This window comes from Carlito syrichta, unplaced genomic scaffold (assembly GCF_000164805.1).
Source record: "Carlito syrichta isolate Samal-C Ts95f unplaced genomic scaffold, Tarsius_syrichta-2.0.1 Scaffold315108, whole genome shotgun sequence".
NCBI classification, from domain to species: Eukaryota; Metazoa; Chordata; class Mammalia; order Primates; family Tarsiidae; genus Carlito; species Carlito syrichta.
The window spans coordinates 775,215-793,506 of NW_007259204.1; the positions used below are offsets into that span (position 1 = coordinate 775,215).

Consider the following 18,292-nt stretch of genomic DNA (forward strand, 5'->3'; position numbering starts at 1 on the left):
TGAACACATCCTTGTCCTTAAATTAGGCATACACAAATTTCACACGACTGAAATCCTGTCATACACCTACACAGACCACAGTATAATAAAAGTAAATATCAACACCAACAAAGTTGCCCTCAAACCCACAAAAACATGAGCACTAAATACCATGATGCTAAACAAATCCTGGGTCAACACAAAAATCAAAACAGAGATTAAAAGATACCTGGAAACAAATAAAAATGAAGAAACATCTTACTAAAACCGCTGGGATGCCATGAAAGCAGTACCAAGAGGGCAATTCATTTCTCTACAAACACACATGAAAAAAATGGAAAGATTTCAAATTAACAGCCTAACAAATCACCTAAGGGAGCTGGAAAAGCAAGACCACCAAAATCCTAACTTCAGCTGAAGAATCCAGATCACCAAAATAAAAGCCCAAATTAGAGACATAAAAGACAAAAAGATAATACAAAATATCAGCAAAGCAAAAAGCTGGTTCTTTGAAAATATAAACAGGATTGATGATCCCCTAGCTAGACTGACTAAGAAAATGTGCAAATAAACACAATCAGGAATGCAACAGGTCAAGTCACAACTGACCCCAAAGAAATACAAAAGGTTATTAGAAACTACTATGTACACATATGGAAACAAACTTGAAAATCTAAAGGAAATGGAGGATTTTCTGACATCACACGACTTCACCAAGTAGAAACAAGAATAAATCAAGGCCCTAAATAGACTAATTACAATCCAGAAAATTAAATATGTCATAAGAAAACTCTACCAAAAAAAGCCCTGGACCAGATCAGTTTCCAGTAGAATTCTACAAAACATACAAGAAGAAATGGATACCAATCCTACTGAAAGTATTCCAGGCAAATGAGAAAGATGTAACTTTCCCTAATCATTTTAAGACGTTAACATCACATTGATGCCCAAACCAGGTAAAGACCCAACAAAGAAAGAGAACCACTGGACAATATCCTTGATGAACATTGATGTTAAAATTCTCAACAAGATCCTAGCAAATTGGATTCAATAACACATCTCAAAAATCATCCACCATGGCTGTGCTTGGTGACTCAGCCTATAATCCCAGCACTTTGGGAGGCCAAGGCATGTGGATTGCCGGAGCCCGCAGATTCAAGACAAACCCAGGCAACTTGGTGAGACCTCATCTCTACAATAAATAAAAAAATTAGCTGGGTGTGGTAGCACATGCCTGTAGTTCCTGCTACTTGGAAAACTGAGACAGAAGGATCACTGGAGTCTGGAAGATTGACGCTGGGGTGGCAATGAGTGTGCCACTGCACTACTGCCTGGGCAGCAGTGTGAGACTCCAACTCAAAAAAAAAAAAAAAAAAATCCACACTGACCAAGTAAGCTTCATTCCAGGGATGCAGGGCTGGTTCAACATTAGAAAGACCATAAGCATGATTAAATACATCAACAGAAGTTAAAAAAAAAAACCCAAAATCACATAATTATATCATTAGACATGGAAAAAGCTTTTGACAAAATCAAGCACCCCTTCTTGATAAATACCTTGAACATCTAGGCATAGATGGAATATACCTCAAAATAGTAAGAGTCATCTATGAGAAACCCAGTCAGCATACTACTAAACAGACAGAAATTGGAACCATTTCCCCTGAACACCGGAGCAAGACAAGGATGTCCACTCTCACCCCTCCTTTTAAACATAGTTGTGGAAGTCCTATCTAGAGCATTCAGGCAAGAGAAGGGGATCAGTGGTATCCAAATAGGAAAAGAGGAAGTCAAGTTTTTGCAGACGACATAATCCCTTTTTCCAGACGACATAATTCTATTCCTCAAAAACCCAAGAGAATCTGTCAAAAACCTCCTTGTACTGATGGAGGACTTTGGCAAAGTCTCAGGGCATAAAATCAATGTGAAAAGAGAGTCACATTTCTACACACCAATGATAAACAAACAGAAACCCAAATAAAAAGCAAAATCCTATTCGCAATAGCCAGAAAAAAAATCAAATGTCTTGGCATCTTCCTAACCAGTGATATAAAAGACCTTTATAACACAAACTAAAAAACACTGTTCAAAGAAATCAAAGATGACACAAACAAATGGAAAAATATACCATGCTCATGAATTGGAAGAATCAACATTGTTAAGATGTCCATCCTACCATGGCAACCTAGATTTAGCACATTACCCTTAAAATTGTCAGCAGCATTCTTCTCAGACCTGGAAATAAAAATACAGGAATTCATATGGAAACATAAAAAAACACAAATCACCAAAAAAATTCTCAACAAAAAAACCAAAAACCAAAAAACAAGCAAAGAAACAAACAAACAACAACAACAACAACAAAAACAAAGCAGGAGGTATCACACTCCCAAACATCAAACTCTATTATAAGTTACAATAACCAAAATAGCATGGTATTGGTACAAGAACAGATATATAGAGCAATGAGACAGGATAGAGATTCCAGAGGCAAAACCTCAATTTTTCAACCAACTCATCTTCTACAAAACCTCCACCACCAACGACTTGAGAGAGGAGAACCAGTTCAGTAAATGGTACTGGAAAAACTGGCTGACCACATGCAGAAGATTGAAAGAAGTCCTTACTTGCTACCATATACAAAAATCAATTCTAAGTGGATCAAATACCTAAACATAATACCTCAAACCATATGAACCTTAGAAAATGCAGGAGACACCCTTATGGAAATTGAAATTGGCAACCAATTCCTGATTAAAACCTCAAGCACCCATGCCATAAGAAATAAGATAGACATGTGGGATATCGTCAAACTGACAAACTTCTGCAAAACCAAAGAAACCATCAAGAGAGCAAGGGGACAGCTCACAGACTGGAAAAAAATATTTGCCAACTGTATGTCTGACAAAGGCCTAACATCTATGATCTACAAGGAACTCAAACATGCTGAAAAGAAAAAAATAAACAGCCCCATTACAAAGTGGGCAAAATATATGAATAGATAGTTCTCAAAAGAAGACATACGAGCAACCAACAGATGCTTTAAAAAATGCTCAGTCTCACTAGTCATCAAAGAAATTCAAATGAAAACCACACTGAGATACCACCTAACTCCAGTCAGGATGGCCATCTTCTATAACTCAAAAAACAACAGATGCTAGAGAGGATGTGGGGAAAAGGGAGTATTTCTACACTGTTGGTGGGAGTGTGAACAAGTACAGCCTCTGTGGAAAACAGTGCCGGGATTGCTAAAAGTTCTAAAAATCAACGTGCTATATGACCTCGCAATCCCCCTACTGGGAATATACCCAGAAGAACTCAAATCACTCTATAAAAGATATCTGCACATGTATGTTTATCACAGAATTGTTCACAGTAGCAAGAACATGGAATCAACCGTGCTTTGCATCAAAAGAAGATTGCATTTAAAAAATGTGGTACATATACATGATAGAATATTATGCAGCCATACAGAAGAAAAAATCATGAACTACACAGCAACCTGGATGGACTTAGAGTCCTTAATACTGAGTGATCTTTCACAGAAAGAGAGAACTGAGTAGCACATGTTCTCACTCATAAGAGGACCTTGAACAGTTATCGTAATACTACATGAAAAGGATTGACAGTAGCGGGAAACTGCTGGGAAGGGGTGCAGGGAAGTGGGATTGGCAGTAGTGGGAATCTGCCTGGGGAAGGGTGGGCACATCTCATCAACAAGTGTACCTGCATAATGAACATTTGTATACCTATCCAGGAATTGTATCCCACATCTTTAAAATTCAAAAAAATTAAAAGAAAGTAAAAACAAACTAATAAAAAATGAACCTGGCACGGGAATTTCTAAATAGTAAGTTGTTATCTTTACATGTAATGTGTATAATGTGTAAATAATGCTTATTACATTTATAGCATATTTGGTGAATACTCTTTTCTCTTTACCATCCAGTAAAGCCAATGTGACTGTAACATTCAAGTTAATATAATGTATTTAAAATCACAAAGAAAACTTCAGAAATCTCATATCAGATAGACTTATTTTTTATACCCAGAAAAATGCTACTTTTAATATCTTGAGAACAAAGTCAGTCATCTACTAAAAATCTCAAAAATAATGAAATGACTAAGAGAGTTTGTGTTAATTTAAGTGGCATAATCTTTTGACATATTTATAAATTTAAATCATTAGGAGTTCTCAGGGTTATCTAGGATGACTGATTATATCTCATGAATATTAAAATAAAGTATATTAATTAAGGCTTGTAAACTGTGTTACTTTTCCCTCCCAACATTTAAGACTGTATTAAAAGAATATTTTTTATTTAAATACATGTTGTATAGTAAATTGGCATTTGAATCCTTTAATCTTATTTGATACATAAAAGTAAACTATTTTGGTCAATAGGTACACAAACATAAGTGATGTGTTTCTTTTTTTTTTGAGTTGAAGTCTCACTCTGTCACCAAGGCTGGAGTGTAGTGGCATGCTCACGGCCACTGCAGCCTCGACTTACTGGGCTCAGGCAATCCTTCTGCTTCAGCCTTCCAAGTAGCTGGAACTACAGACATGCGCTACCATGCCTGGTTTATTTTTTTATTTATTGTAGAGATGAGATCTCACCAAATTGCCCAGGCGAGTCTCAAACTCGTGAGCTCAGGCAATCCTCTCATCTTGGTCCCCCAAATTTCTGGGACTACAGGCATGAACACTGCACCCGATCAGTGATGTGTTTCATACACAGACATATGTATACCACATACATACACGTATATCTACACTTGATCTTAGCCAAAAGGCAGAGAAGCAATACACATGTATATCTGAGACAGTATTTTGAAATGAAGAAAAGCAGTTCCTCATACCCAAGACATTTAGTAATTGCCCAGATACTATAAACTATATTTACAGCTAGATGTTGGTGTTCTCTTTGAGTAATTCAACAGGCAATTTCACACAACATCAGTATCAGACATAGCTACTCTATGATCAATACACACATGCACAAATGTATATACAAATTATCTTTAGAAATTAAAGAGCTAAACGCTAAATATATATATATATATATAGATTCTCTGAAAAAATACTAGGAAAATTACAGTATGTACTGCAGGTTATCACTATGTAGTTATATAAGAAAAATGAAATATGGATAACTAGAACTTTTTTTTAGTTCATCAAAAGTTGACTACTTTTCCCACTACATAGATAGAGAATTTGTTAATATCAATTTGTGATGATATATCAACTTAATAACTGATAATGTACAAAACTAACTCTGGTTTTATATATTTTTCCACATTTTCGACCCGTATCAACCATTAACATCACAAATTTTTTATATGCGAAATTATTTATTTTTTACAGTTGTCAATACATGAATCACACTATTCTCAACTATGTTGGAATTTTTTTTAGTAAAGTAAACTACCTACTGCTGACCAGTCTTAGTTTTATCCACTTTAGTCACCAAAAAAAAATTTAAAATTGTAAAAATTCTTACATGCTTGAGATAGAACAGAATTTTCAACTACAATCCCAGAGCAATAAAAAAATTAAAAAATGTATAATTTATTTTGGAGAACTCCTTGAAATCATTTTAACTTATTTCAGGAAAAAAAGTCACCTGATTATATTTGTATTGAATCAATCTGCTTCTGTATCCACAAGGAAAATATTTAGTTATGATATATTTATTTTTGCATCTTATTTGAAAGATTTAATGTATATAAAATAAATCAAGGAGTAAAGGTTATTTATCAATATATATTTGGTTATGAAGCTTTAGGAATAATAGCAAAAACTACTTAGAATTTTTTTAGAGTTTCTTCAGATTTCTCATCAAAGGACTAATTAAAACAATTAAATTACAGAATGAGTGTATAATTAATATTGCAAATGTATCAATGACTTTACTAAAACAATTCAAACTCCTAATAATTTCTGGATAATAAATGGAAAGTTTTAATTTACTAAACCCAGGTCTTACTTGTCATATTGTGGCACCACTCATTTTGTATGGAATAGTATAAAACAATGTTGGGATTACAAAAACAGGATTTGAAGCAGTAAATGTATTTGTAACATTAACCACGTATGAAAATTGCATTTCCAAGTTAAAATTTGTTTATAAAGCTTTGTTGACTTGACATCTGGACTTCAGTATTTGCAAATTTTCGAGGATTGTTATACTATTTTGTCAGTTAATGGATCTTCATCTTTTGGTAATTATTTTAATTAAATGGATATTAAATGAAAATAATGTCTACAAAATATATTAAAATGTATGCATTTTAAACTATCATTCTTCTTAAATATTTGAAAATAAAAAGAGTTTTAGTTCTCACACATAAGTTAAACTTGAACAATTATCATAATACTATAAAAAAGGGATTGGCAGTAGTGGGAAGCTGCCAGGGGAGGGGGGACACACCTCATCAACAAGGGTACCTGCATAATGAACATCTGCATACCTAACCCTGAATTGTACCCCACATCTTAAAAAAAAATTTTTTTTTAAAAAGAGTTTCAGTGCTATGATGGGTAGTGATAGACGTAAAACAAATGAACTAAATATGTAACTCAGCAACTATCTCACACTTTAAAAATGCAGCTATAACACAATGAAACTTCAGACAGATTTGTGTTGCTACTAAAAGACAATTAACATATACAAATTTTAGAACTTTTGGCCTGTTGAAATTGTAAAACTTTGCGTGACATTTTTTTCTAAAGGATAGAGGTGACCTATGACAATCTCATTCAAATATTAGAAGTAAATGTCGCCTTTCCCGTATTGAGCAAACAAAAGACTTCAGATTATTGTGTGGAAATAGTTTTTTTGTTTGTTTGTTTTATTTAATTTTGTAGACACGGTGTTTTGCTCTGCCACCCAGGTTGGAGTGCAGTGGCAGGATCATACATAGCTCACTATAGCCTCCAATTTCTGGAGTCAAGAGGTTCTTAAGAGATTCTCTCACTTAAGTCTCCCAAAGCTCTGGGATTATAGATACAAACCAAGGAAACAGTTTCTATATAAAATATATTTTTGAAGACTAGGGCTTTATTAAAAAATTGGATTTTGAGTTCTTATCTTTAGAAAATTTAGATTTAGCATTATAAAATGCTAAAATTAATATTAACTATTATTTAAATCTGCCCTTTTCAATACAATTTCCACATGAACATTGAAAAGTGACTAGTACCAGTTGAGATGTGCTGCATATATGAAATATACTTTGAATTTTGAAGATTTGGCATGAAAAAAATGAATGCCAACTATCTCACAAAAATTTTGTATTGTTTGTATGTTAAAATAGTAATAGCTTGGATAGAAAGAGTTAAACAAAAGATATTAAAATTACTTCCACTTGTTTCCTTTAACTCTTTATTGTTGTGCCTGCCATAAAGTTCAATCACAAACAGGGGTCTCATTGCAATTCTGTTGGACAGAGTTGTGCCAGAAGATGCCACCCAGTTTCTGCATTTGTGAGTAGAGTTAAATCTATACAGCATGTTTTTGAATAGAGGGGGCTTCCTGAGACTAGGGAATATGTGCTAAATTTTTTTTTTCTCTTTTAATTTTCATTTTGAAATTGTGGGGTACAATTCAGGATTAGGCATACAAATGTTCATTGTGTAGGTACACTTATTGATGAGTTGTGCCCCCCTTCCCCAGGTGGATATTGACAACTGTCAATCCCAGCTACCCATCCCCCTCCCCCCTACCTGCAGTTTCCCGCTATTTTCAATCCCTTTCCTACAGTAATATGGTAGTTGTTCAAAGTCCGCTGATGAGTGAGATAGATCCAGCATCTTGAACAGACCTGACACTCAGTTGATGCTTAATTCGTGTTTATTAAGCAAGCCAAAAAGAATATATGTTAAGCTAATACTGTTAAAGCCTGAAGTTGATGCCCAAAACAGTTTTTAAAAGGGTTCTATGACTTAGTACAGCCAATCTGTTTCAAACATTACAATGAAATAACATGATAATCAGAAGAAAAATACATACATGCTTCATGAATGTGCATTTGGGTTACAATGAGGCAAATGTGGAAGTTCCGCTCAGTATCCTGCTTTGGCTGAACGGGATCAATGGGTGTTGTATGCTTAACAATCAGCTGAAAGCACAAGAACAAGAGCCACCTATTGTCAACATTAGCCTGCATTTTTGACACATGTGCTAATTTTCCACTTAGAATATTCATTAATAGGATACAAGGTTTGCTGAATTTTAGAAGAATTTTTTTTTCATGTATTGTGTTCATTGTTATCTTCTTTCATGACTGTGGTAACATTCGCAGTTTTCGTTGATTGCTTTTTGCTTCTCTCTCCTTTCTTTTGTAGGCATTAAGAGAGGGCTTACATGAAAATCGACTGTCATGATTATATTTTGTTTTATAAACATACTGTTCAAAATCCTACAATCGGCAAGACAATGTCAGTTGCTGTGAATGGGGGAAAATTATCCCATTCAGTGACAGAAATCAGGGCAGAGTAGGATAAATGCCAAATACTTAACATCTTTGGGACATGCCTGTTAGTTACGTTCTAAAATTTTGCTTTCTAAGATTAATGAATTATTTCTGTAAAACAAAAGCATAAGTATATTGCTGGATTTAATTTTGATGCCTCAGAAATACTTTAAAACAAAATTAGTGAGTCAAAACATCAATCAAATTTCTTTCCTGTTAAAGATATATATTCTTTAAAAGCTAATAATTATTGGCATGCTTGATGATTTAATAATTAGTAGAAAATTATCATCAATTTAAGGATATATTTATTAAAGTGTCAGGTACCATAGCAGTGATTTCCATATATGCTGAATTCTGTACAAAAAGAAAATATCAATGGATGAAGGAAATAGAATATTTTTAAAATTTGAAACATTAAGCAATGTAAGTCTTGAAGAGAGTAATAATGAATATTAAAGAGAAATATCCCACAACCCAAGTATTTTTATTAATCAGTATCTTACTTGATTCAGAAGCTTTTTATTTTCTGAATTTAGACATTCTTGCTGTAAAGCAGTTTCTTATGCAACACTGAAAAGTTAATTAACTCAAATAATTTTAAATAATAGCTAAAGGTAAAATATTGTTATTTAAGCCACGTTACCTTGGCATTAAAGTAATGAAATGATAATATTTCGAGCCAGTGTTGGTGAAGGAAAAAACCATCATTAAAATGTTTTTACATTTTAAAATGAGTAAAGATTTGCATAACTTATGAAATTAGATCCTCATAATTTTTACCTCTTACTACAAAATTGAAATTACTCTTCCTACAAATGCAGATAGAACACTTTTTGTTGTTTGAAAATATGCACAAGGAGATAGACAAAACAGAACATGTTAACCAAAAAAAAAAAAAGACATGGGTCTAGCATAACGAATTCTACAGTAAGTGAGAAAAAAGACATAACTGTCCCATTTGATGGTTATAGTCAGATGAACAACGTAATAGTTTAGTTTTTCAGGTCAACGGTCAGATATTTTAAATTTCTGTTTTCAGTAACAAATGTATTTCAGGAAGATGGAAAGCATACTTGTGAACACAAATTTTGAAGTTAGAAAGATTAAGATTGAGCATCATCTTTGCTGCTTATTACATTTTTAGACATGTTTATTCATTTTCTCTTACTGCGTGTCAAATAATCACAAACTTAGTAGCTTGGAAGAACATAACTTTACGGTCTCACAGTTCCAGCAGCGCGTACTTGCAAGACCCTAAACCCTCTGCTTAAGGTTTCATCAGGCTGACATCAAGGTATTGATTAGGATGTGATCTCACCTGGGGCTTGGTGTCCTTTTCCAAGTTCAGTGTTGCAGCAGAATTCATTTCATTCCAGCTCTAACACTGTCAGGCAAAGACAACTCTCAGCATTCCAAAGCTGTTCCTAGGCTCTCCTCTCATAACATGACAGGAGCATGTTGGTTTTTCAAGGATAACAGAAGACCCTCTGTTTAAAGGCCCATCTAATTAAAGCAGCCCCATCTTAGGCAACTATTTGTTTGATTAAATAAAAAATCACTATTTGGGAGCATTAATAACAGCTGTAAAATCTCAATCTTCCTGTAATATACTCATGGGAGAAATAGCTCATTGTATTTGTAGGCTTCACTCACATTCAGAAGATTTCACAAGGCATGTACACTAGGAAGTGGGAATCTGTGAGACAATTCTATAATTTTATTTACCATATCTACTAGCCTACTTAATTTCTCTAACTAACCTACGGAAGTCCTCTAAATCTCAGGTGCCTTCATATGTAAAGTACTAACATCTACTTTTTAAGTGTATTTTAAGCATTGTATCCTGTAATAACTATCCATGCTTAGTCTAGTACCAACTATTACCACTAATTAGTTGCAGTCATTACCTCTAGGCATACCAGCCCAGATCTGGCAATGCCAAAGTATAACAGAAAGTACTATAACTGGATCAGAACTATTCATCTCTACCTTACTTATTTGTATAAACAACTTAATCCATTGAACAAAATACAAAGTTTATCAGACTAAGAAAAGAGTGAAGGAGGAAGAGCAAGAGAATTCATCAATGAGCCACATATGAGGAGAGACCTTCCCCCCCAAAAAAGTTTTTGTGTTTTTTTTGGAGGATGGGTCCCTTGTAGTACAGGCTTTTCCCCTCTAGGCATGTGTTCTAGGAGTCCGTTGGCATCAGTGTACCATCTAGCATTATTCTGAGAGGCTGCATTTGACTTCAGTGAAATTTTTTGGAGATTTTTTCAATGCATTTGTCCATATCATGACGGGTGATTTACAAGCGCACCTGCCCACACTGTGAGCTGAGTATGCAGCAGGTTTTGACTAAAAACAGCATGACTTCTGTTCCCCACTATCCCTATTTACCCAATATCATCCCGAGACTTTTTGTTTGTTTCCCTGGATGAACAAAAGTCCTCAAGGGGAAACGTTTTGCCAGTGTGGAAGAGGTGAAACAAAAACCGGCAGAAGCATTAATAGGCATCAAAATTGATGAATTCAAAAACTATTTGGAGCAGTGGAAAACACATCTCAAGAGGTGTATTGCATTAAACGGAGAGTACTTTGAAGTTCACTGAAGTTTGAACATGTAAGAATAGAAACAAAAATTTTATAAATTGTAGGTTTTTCTGGGTCTCTCCTTGTACAAGACACAAACTTGGATGAAGTGGATAAATAGGAGAAAATATAAATTACAAAAAATAATTTTAAAAGAAACATAAAATGATGTCAAACCAATAGACATTTTAAAATGCACCAAAGTAGAGAGATTGATGTAGGTTCACACAGACTCAAAGAAAATTACCCCCAAGTCCTTAATTCCCCTCTTATATTGTATAGGCAAGAAGAACAGAAAAGCAGGAAAAAATACTTGCCTTACTTTTCGAAATGTTTTGTAAATAATGTGACATAACAAATCTTTATGAAATATGATTGAGTTTGTATACCTCACCCTTCATTGTACCCCACATCTTTATAATAAATAAATAAATGTTTAAAAAGAAATATGATTGGATATAAATATCATGTATGAATGTAATACTATACCTTGCATTTATTTCCTCCTCTGATTATATTAATATTAATTTCCTGTGAAAGTTTCTCAATATGAAGACTCTCTATAGTCATGATTCAGCATTGACACTAACCACAGATAGATTTTTGGATGGCTATCTCTGTATCATGATTATTCTTCCTCTGCCATTTAGTGGCCTTTCAGAACAATTACTTTTTCAGTTTTATTTTATTTTAAATTCAGAGGGTAAAAGTGCATGCTTGTTACATGGACATAATATGCAGTGGTGGGCATTGGGTCTCAGGTGACCCATTTCCCAGACAGTGAACACTATATCCATAGGTAGTTTCTGAATTCCATTCTCACTCTTTGCCTCCCCAACTTAGTGGTATCCCCACTGTCTATTGTTTCTATATTTGTGGACAGGTAACTCACACATATAAGTGAGAACATGTGGTGTTTGGTTTTACGTTTCTGAGTCAGTTCACTTAGGATGATGAGCTCCAATTCCATCTGTGTTGCCTCAAAGGATATAATTTCATTCTTTTTTATGGCTGTGTAGTAGTGCGTGTGTGTGTGTGTGTGTGTGTGTGTGTGTGTGTGTGCTTATCACGTATCACATTTTCTTTTTTTTAACGTATTTTTTATTTTAAAATTGTGAGGTACAGTTAAGGGTTAGGTATACAAATATGCATTGTGCAGGTACCCTTGTTGATGAGGTGTGCCCCCTTGTTCCCAGACAGATATTGACTACCGTTAATCTCACCTCCCTTCCCCTCCCTGCCCCCCCCATAGTTTCCCGCCACTGTCAATTCTTTTCTTATAGTATTACAGTAGTTGTTCAAGGTCCACTTATGAGTGAAAACATGGTATCACATTTTCTTTATTCAGTAAATTGTTGATGGACACTTAGTTTGGCTCCATGATTTTGCTATTGTGAATTATGCTGCAATGAACATACAAGTACAGGTATCTTAAAATACCTATAATTCATATGTATAAGAATATAGAAGACAAATGAGGAATTTCATTAGAAATCTGGAACCCATAGAAGTGTCAAAAAATTCTAAATTTGAAAACTACATTTACCTGAAATTTAATAATTTAATCCATTTTAAGAATATACGTATATATGTATATATACATACACATATATGGAGATGCTTAGTGAACTGGTTAGTAAAAAAATACAGATTAGAGTATATAAATAAAACAGGATAGAGAAGTCAGAAAAGAAAGTAAAAGAAATATAGAAAATAATGAAAAAACTAGTACATGTTTCACTGGAATATCAAAAAAAAAGAGACTATAGAAATTGGATAAAACAAATATTTGAAGAAATTTCTGCCTGATAACTTTCCAAAGATGACAAAAATATAGTAACCACGGATTTAGAAAGATTTCCAGATGTATGCTGGATAAATACAAGGAAAACTTTATCTAGATTAAAATTGCTGAATATTGACTGGAAGTGGTGGTTCACACCTATTATCCTAGCATTTTGGGAAACCAAGAAGCCCAAACTTGAGGTCCAAAGTTTGAGACCAGCCTGAGCAGCATAGCAAGAGCTCAGCTCTACAAAAAATTAAAACAAACTAGATGAGCACAGTGATGTGGACCTATTCCTAGCTACTTGGGAGACTAAGGCAGAAGGATTGCTAGAATCCAAGAGTTCAAGGCTGCAGTGAGCTATGTTTGTGCCACTGAACTCCAGCCTGGGAAACAGAGCAAAATGTTGTCTCTAAAAATCTAAGAGAAACACACACACACACACACACACACACACACACACACACACACACACACACTGCTGAATATGAAAAAGAGTAAATCTTAAAAGTCACTAAAGAACAAAGACCATTACTCCAAAAAGACACTAAGATTGCAACCTACTTCCCAATAGTGGGAACAAGAACCAAGATCTTGATGGAGAAAAAGAAAGTAACTGCCAACCTAGAAGTCTATACCTTGTACAAATGCCCTTCAATGATGGAAACCAAATAAATATATTTTTAAAAATAAAACCTAAGGGTTTTTTTTTTAAGTGCTTAAGATTGTAGGGATTTGATGGCAGATGACCTGGATTTAAATTCAAGCTTTATAAGTTAGGGGCTGTACAATTTTAAGGATGTTACTTAGTTTCAAGGAACATCGGGAATAATGGTACCTGTTTGATGAGGGTGTGAAGATTAGAGCACTGAATATGGAACTAAACATGGTACCTGACATAATAAGGTTACAGTATACTTTATCTAAAATGCTTTAATGTACTGTAACCTGACCAGGTAAGCTAAAAACTTCTCAGTTTTTATAATTTTTTTTTTCTTTTTTCTACTTCTACCAATTCCTGCCCAAACTTTCTCAATGTTATCCATTCTGAGAGGTCAAATACATGCCACATTGTATCTGAAGTTTTGATTATTTAGTCTGAGATAGCTTCTAATAAGTATCACTTTATATTTTATAATACCCTTAAGGTACACCAGTTACTCATGTGCATATTAGCCTATTTTCTGCTTAGTGCGTGCTGAATTCAAAAATATCTTACTTATATTATTGTGTATTTCTCTTACTTGAAAAGTATATCTTCTAAGAGGGCAGAAATTTCATCTACTTTGTTTACATCGGTGTCTGGAATACTACCTTATATTTGGCTGAAAATGTGGACGATAGAGCTTGTTATATATGGTGAGATTAATTGGTACTAATATAGTAATAAAATATTTTGCTTATAACTTCTAGATATTCAATAATCTCATTTTCCTAGCAAAACACAAAATTTAAAAAAATTTTTAAAATAATTATCACATCACAAGGAACTGAAAGCAGTTCTACAAATGAAGTTCTACAAATTGGATTGTTTCCATTGTGAAAAGTGTTTGCATATTGACTTAGTCTTTGCCATTTGATCTAGTCTTGGCCATAACACTTGTCTTACTAAAATGTGTGTTTGGTGAAACTTACTATTAGAAACTTTAAATATTTAATAATAGAAAAAAAAACTTTCAAATTGTCTTTTTCTAATTAATTATTCATATAATTCTAGACAGAAGTGCAAACAAAGATTTCAATTTTTCTTTAATAAAAAGTTGAAGTAAAATTCATAATACATTTAATTCATGTAAGAATAAAATACTCTGCCTACTGATTTATTGTCTCTTTTCTTTAAATGCTATTTTAAGTATTCGTTTTAATCTATAAACACTTACAGAGTTTGCTACAGACACAAAGATTTACAAATACTGAATAATGATATTCAGAATAGACATAAATACAATAATCTTTATTCTTAAAAACAAACAAACAAAACCATGTTAATGTGATTTCTTTCAGCTGGAGAAAATGATTTATCTTGGTGCTTTAAGTCTAAAGTGAAATCATATGTATTATTCTGACAGAAAGTTAATGGAATATTTAAAAACAATTTCTGTAAAAAGTTATAAATGCTGAATTTGATTGAACATATTTTGAAATAAGGCAATGAAAATACATGTTACAATGAGTGATACTTTCAAGGCAAGACTGTTATAGAAAAACACAATTCCTTTTACTTAGGAAAATGTAACATAAATACATGAAGAGTATAAAAAACCACATGGTAGATGAAGATATTATAAGGTATAAATCAATCTATATGGGGTTTATGAAACATTTTCTATAGAAAATATAAACTTGTAAGAAATTTAGTCATCATTTTCATGTGATTATATTGCTAGTTAGTAATAGGAAAGTAAATTAGCATTTTAGTGCCTAATATTGTAAATTAGCATTTTACTGCCTAATATTGTAAATGAGAAAACTAGCATTAAGTATAAATTTCCACCAACTTTACTTCCTATATTATAGTCAGTATAAAAATCAAATTTATTAAATACATCAAAATAATCTTAGCCCTTTGTCTTCAATGCTATTTTCAATTATGTTTTTTGTTAGTAATCATTACTGTTAATTTAGTTCTCTTATAGCATGCCCTAACTTCATACACACTTTTAAAAAGGGTTCTCTTACCTTTGACAGTGTTTTCTTAAATAAAGCTTAAAACAATAATATACTGCATGTAATAGACCATGAAAAAGAAATCATATCTGACATGAATGTGTACTACTCAAACACATTCCCTATATTTTGAATAACGCTTTTCATATTGACTCAAAGTGACAATTGAAGATATAGTCTATTACCCAATGCTTTATTCCCAGAACACATATAATATTTAAGAATATAGAAAATATAATCTTCTGGGAGATTATCACAAACTTAAAGATGTCAGAATATGAATGTAATCTTGCAATAGATAGCTGAGATGTTTGGGCCTTTATGTTTTTGGTCTGGGAGCCAAATGACAATGATTATGCAGCATACTCCATACTAAAAATCACCTTTTTTTTTTCCTGTCAGGCATTTGCCAAAATATTTCACAGAAAGATAGTATATTGATCCCTTTCTCATATTCAGTTTTCTAGCAAATTAGAAAGACCATAGAATTTTACAGTCTTTATTGCTCAAAGACATCTTAAATATTATATCATTTATTCCAGTGGTTTTAAAATTGTGTTTGTTAATTTTAAATAAGAAACCCCATACAAACACATTTCCCTAGGGTGTGTAAATAAAAACAGTGTAAAGTAGAACTTCTCCGCCTGAGGAAGGGAAGAAAGCCCCCAGGCTTGCCCATGGCTCTATCTTAGCCACTCTCCTTACTTACCAGCCCTTAAGGACACCATTAACCCCCCCAAGTGTCTCAAAGCACAAATTGAAAACCACTGATCCATCCAACCTATTTCATCTTATAATGAGGAAGCTGAACCCTTGGAGATTAATTGCTCAAACTACTGTAACTAGTCAATGGCAAAACTGGAATTAGAACTCATTTTCTGACTCCCCGTCCAGTATTCCCAAATGCACCTAAAAAAATCAATTAAAAGTCTAGTAAGTTAATCAATTTCAAAATGTTTTCTTAAATATATTATGAAAATATCTGACAATTTTGTGAAATCAATCTTCAAATAATGTATGGTGAATAATTCTCTTAATATATAAATCCCCGTGTTTAGTTTTCTCTGTATATCAGAAAGTTGCTGGATAGTCTAGTGAACACCAGCATGATATCACCCCAATAAGAGTAACCAATAGTTCTTATCCCTACCTTCACAATAGAGATGCCAATGGAGAAAACCCTAATATTAGCCTATATTGATATAAATATTCAGCTTGAACGGTACACACATGGAATGAAGAGAACTGTGCTGACTATTCAGATTATTGTCAAGATAGCTGTGTACAATTCTCATCCTCACTGAGCTGGATAGTGATAGAGCAATCATAATCACTACTTTGATGGAAGGATGCAGTCCTGGGATATTTGCAGTCCCAAGATATATGTAAAGTAGTGGGCCTGTGAGTTTTATACAAGTACAGAACTCATTTCCAGCATAATGACCCCAAGGAAAATGAGCATCTGTAAGAGTAGAAGAGTAAACGAGTCTTTTTCACAGCAGCAATAGAGACACGTAACAAACAAAAGATGTAATTTTTGCATATTGTGTTTACATATTTTTATCAGCTACTTATAATAACCCATTTCAACATTTGGTAAAGTAAAATAAAATAATCAATATGAGATGATATAAAGCATTTTGTAGCTGCAGTGCATCTATTTTTTAACTATCTTACATTCTGTAAAACTTGTGGCTCTTGATAATATTTTACATTAATTAGGATTTTAAATTCTATAAGATTGAGTAGTGATTTTCTTAGCATTTAAATGGAAGGCATTTATGTAAAATTTTATATATGTGTGTACATATACATATAATCATATATACACAATGTACTACAAATACTTATTACTATCATAGACAATATGCCCATGTGTTGTCTATAATATATATTGTATTTGCTATATATAACTCATCAAATTTAATGCCATCAGATTCTACAGTTTATTTTTATATACACATATATTTTATATACCACATATTGGAATCACACTACAGTGCTTCTACATGTTACCTTTTATAAACATAATCATATCAGGCAAATATCAAGAGTTATTCTGGGAACATCACAGTTAAAAGAGCATTCATTAAAGGGTCAGCAACAGGAATCTCCAGAAGATGGCAATGGAACTAGTCAGAATGTGAGAGTCTCCGCAAAAGTGAGTCCATAAAGACTCTCTGCCTGAGTGGGTGTGGTGAGTGAGTGAAAATAGGTGAGTGAAAGTCTGTCTGGTGGGAGTCTTAGGTTCATGTGCCCGGGGCTCTCTCAGAATTCTACAAAGCGTACAAGAATGAGCTGATACCAATCCTATTTAAAGTATTCCAGGCAACTGAGAAAGATGAAACTCTCCCCAACTCATTTTATGAAGCTAATATCACGTTGATACTCAAACCAAGTGATGATACAACAAAGAGAGAGTACTACAGGCCAATATCCTTGCTGAACATAGATGATAAAATTCTCAACAAGATTCTATAAAACCAGATCCAACAACACTCCTTCTTGATAAAAACTCTCAGATGTCTAGGCATAGATGGAACATACGTCAAAATAGTAAGAGCCAACTACAAGAAACCCACAGCCAACATACTGCTAAACAGACAGAAATTGGAATCATTTCCCCTGAAAACCAGACTGAGACAAGGATGCCCACTCTCACTCCTCCTTTTCAACATAGTATTGGGAGTCCTAGCTAGAGCAATCAGACAAAAGCAGGAAATTAGGGATATGCAAATAGGAAAAAAGGGAGTTAAGTTATCCTTCTTTGCAGATGACGTGATTCTA

General features: G+C 33.5%; 1 protein-coding gene across 1 annotated transcript in view; it reads right to left on the reverse strand.

Moving 5' to 3' along the window:
* The window catches only part of LOC103274897 (protein eyes shut homolog), an 872,098-nt gene that overhangs the window by 698,195 nt on the left and 155,611 nt on the right, over positions 1–18,292 (reverse strand). The window contains 1 exon segment of the mRNA XM_021706071.1: positions 7,995–8,103. Within this exon segment, the coding sequence (XP_021561746.1) occupies positions 7,995–8,103 (109 nt within the window).